This window comes from Sinocyclocheilus anshuiensis, unplaced genomic scaffold (genome assembly GCF_001515605.1).
Source record: "Sinocyclocheilus anshuiensis isolate Anshui unplaced genomic scaffold, SAMN03320099.WGS_v1.1 scaffold1463, whole genome shotgun sequence".
NCBI lineage: Eukaryota > Metazoa > Chordata > Actinopteri > Cypriniformes > Cyprinidae > Sinocyclocheilus > Sinocyclocheilus anshuiensis.
The window spans coordinates 21,077-24,608 of record NW_015536784.1 but is presented as its reverse complement, the minus strand read 5'-3'; the positions used below and the strand labels follow the sequence as shown (position 1 = coordinate 24,608).

Below are 3,532 nucleotides of genomic sequence, written 5' to 3'. Positions count from 1 at the left end.
CAGGCTGTAAACATGTTTTTTTCTGCTGTAAAGTTGGGCATTTTAACATGGGGAGTCTATGGGATTGACTCCCCTTTGCAGCCAGCCTCTAGCGGTCAGTTGATGAATTACAGTTTAAGTCACTTCCTTGTTGGCTTCACGAGAGAGAGCGGGAGGTTGCCGCTCGGCTTGAACACACCAAACAGACGACAGCCGACTGCAAACTAGAGCGTGCATTCTGCGCCTGCGTGAGAGGATATACCTTTCCATACCTGTAGGTGGCAGTAGTTTGTATTGTCGTTCCAAAAAGGGAAACCGGAACTAGTACTGTACACTTGACCGCAACACTGGACTGTGACTGGAGCATTGATGGAAGGAAGTGACGGTAGTACCGGAAGTGATCTTTCCCGTTAATGCTTCACACTCCAGTCCAGTTGGTGGCGGTAATACACCATAAGTTGGCTTGTCAACCGCCATAAAATCGTACAAGAAGAAGAAGAAGTACTGTACACTTACAAACCGTAAACGAAGAAGCGTTTGCGTATCGTTTTCGCAGTAATTTTTCGCTCACCACAAAGGGATTCGCTTGTGCAAATATGTCTGATAATCTGAAAATGGCACTGGAATTGTCAGCACTTAGTCTTGCTATTGTAGAAGAAGAAAAGAGGAATAGGAGGCGTAAAATTCGGAGAAACCGCAGTAAATGGGTGAAATCTTGGATACTACAGCGACAAGCTCAAGGGGCTTTCCCGAACCTTTGTCGAGAGCTAGAGATTAGAGGTCTACACGGAGGACCCGAGGACCCTGGATCCGTACGGGTTCGGGGCTATATTTGAAATGGTCAGCCGGGTCCGGGTCCGGGTCGGGTCCCAATCTATTACTTCGGGTCCCGGGTCTGTTTAACATTGTGTGTAATACCCGAGTCGATCGGACTCGGAGAACACCCGGCCGTTATCAGAGTCAGTCAGCGCTGTGCGTGTGTTGTTTTGTAACTTTCAACTTGTAAAATTAGGATGAGAAAAGGTGTGAGTCGGTAATTTTAAATAAGGTGGAAAAAACCACGAGCGACGTCATCAGAAGCAGGGTGGGCGGAGTTAATGCACACGCGCGGTGATCATGGATACCTTCATGAGTGATGTGAGTTATTATTGATTATTTTTTAAATAATATTATGAATGAACCGTCTTGTTGTTATATCTAAAATTGTTGCTCAGACTCGGCTCAGAGATGATAGCAAATAAGTAAAGCTAACATCAGCAGCTATGGCACTGGATGAGCAATCGTTATTATAATCCAAGTGGGCAAACGGTCTACATTATTATGCAAGTTGACTCGAGATACAAAAAATGCAAAACTGCAAAGTCGCATTTGTCATCCGTCGCCGTGACAGCAAGTGAACTTTTGAAACTGGAATAATGAGTGGATTACGCATTTCAATTGGCAAGAGAGGAATAGCACAGATGGAACTTTCTTGGCAAGGAGGATTGTGTGCATCACAGTCAGGTACAAGGAGAAGGCTTCTTACATTAGATAAGACAAAAAGTGTAATTTTTGCAACTTGTTTATCGACTTGTTAATAGCAATTTGCTGTGGAATATGTGCCGATCGGGTCCAGTCGGGTCTGTGTCTTCCCGGCCGGGTTCGGGTCCATCTTTCAAATAGCCTAATTGACGGTCCGCGTCGATTCCGGGTAGTACATTTTTGACATTTCTCGGTTCTGCACGGGCCCGGGTCCAACTTTCAAAATAATAGACGGGGCTGGGTCGGTTCAGTGTAGCACATTTACGGGTCTTACGGGTTTACGAATTTTTGGACCCGTGTAGACCTCTACTAGAGATAGCTGAAACCTCCGATTTTAACATTTTCGCTCGTATTTTTCCTGTTCAGTTCCACATGTTGAAGGAACTCATCAGTCCGATCATCCAAAGGCAAAACACAAACTACCGTGATTGTATCTCCGTCGGTGAACGCCTCATGATTACACTGCGGTTCTTGGCAACAGGTATGCAAGCTAAAAGCAATATTACACCTTTTCTTTTTTTATATACTACGCATTTTAAGTTTAAGGTAGATGTACTTTCATTTTGAATAATGTGCTTGAGCTAGCTTGAAATTCTAGTTCTATATTGTGGCAAATCTACTAACAAACAGACATATTTTTAATTGTTTATAATACAGTAACAATTTAATGCAACGAAGAAGTGTAATCAGCCTGTTTTATAGATATATAACTTACCTTAGCTGTAAGGTTTTTGATAATGCCTTTAGAAAATGCCTACAAAAAGTGCTTGATTGACACTGGAAAATGTGTTGAAACCATTCAGTATAGATAACTGTGTTATGTGCTTTCTATTATTTACAGGGGAAAGCTTCAGGAGCCTAACCAGTTCCGAGTGGGGGTATCAACCATTCGACAATTCATTCCTGAAACCTGTTCTGCAATCTATCAGGTTTTAAAAGATAAATACCTCAAGGTATGCGTGTTATTTCTGTTTATATATCCATGTAATTTTTTTTTAAAGATATTTTCATTTTATGAATCCTGTAGCTGACATGAAAGAAGCCAACATGTGTTCTTAGATGTAATTTTTTGGTATTTCAGTGCCCTGACACAGTGGAACAGTGGCAGCAAGTAGCACATGGATTTGAGACTCAGTGGAACTTCCCAAACTGCCTGGGTGCTCTGGATGGAAAACACATCGACATTTGCCCCCCTCCTGCATCTGGATCAACATTCTACAATTACAAGCATTCATTTTCAATAGTTCTAATGGCACTGGTTGACAGCAGTTACAGGTTCCTGTATGTAGATGCTGGGTGCAATGGACGGATTTCTGACGGTGGAGTGTTTGGGGGGTGCTCACTGCAGAATGCCCTAGAAAATAGAACTAACATCCCTGCCCCTGCACCACTTCCTGGTTCTGACCAGCTGGCTCCTTATTGTATTGTGGCAGATGAAGCATTTCCCTTGAAGGAGTATTTCATGAAGCCATATCCAAACCGCAGACTATCAGTTCAGCAACGCATCTTCAATTACAGACTTTCACGAGCTTGGAGGGTGGTAGAAAATGCTTTTGGCATCCTGGCAAATCGTTTTAGAGTCTTTCTAACCACCATTAACATTCAAGATACTGCCAAAGTGGAGGACATTGTTTTAGCTTGCTGTGCTCTGCACAACTTTCTGCAGACAGAATGCGCTATACATGTTAGGAATCGACCAGGAAGGGCCAGATCATGACACTGTTCCAGGAAGATGGAGACAAGACCCAGACTTACTGCAGGCCCCCCTGCCAAACACCACCAATACAACAACATGAGCCAAGCGAACAGGATCGAACTATGCCAGTACTTTATTTCAGAAATTGGTGCAGTGCCTTTCCAGTGGGGCAAAATATAGCTAGTGTGAGTATGTATACAAAGTTTAGTAAATGAGTAGATATTGTACACTGACATACTTGTTTACAGTACTAGACATTGTTTTCAGTTTTATGACTATAGTGTGACATTGCTAAATAAAACTACATTTTTTTAACAAATTGTTCTCGTGTTCTTT

General features: G+C 42.6%; 2 protein-coding genes across 2 annotated transcripts in view; one reads left to right on the top strand and one right to left on the bottom strand.

The window, feature by feature from the left end:
- The window catches only part of LOC107655640 (collagen alpha-4(VI) chain-like), a 32,127-nt gene that overhangs the window by 27,299 nt on the left and 1,296 nt on the right, over positions 1–3,532 (bottom strand). The window lies entirely within an intron of this gene.
- On the top strand, positions 594–3,238 carry LOC107655629 (putative nuclease HARBI1). The gene is made up of 4 exons (XM_016443198.1): positions 594–791; positions 1,867–1,967; positions 2,342–2,453; positions 2,582–3,238. Exons 1-4 carry the CDS (start codon positions 594–596, stop codon positions 3,215–3,217), a joined length of 1,047 nt encoding a protein of 348 aa, XP_016298684.1. The 3' UTR covers positions 3,218–3,238.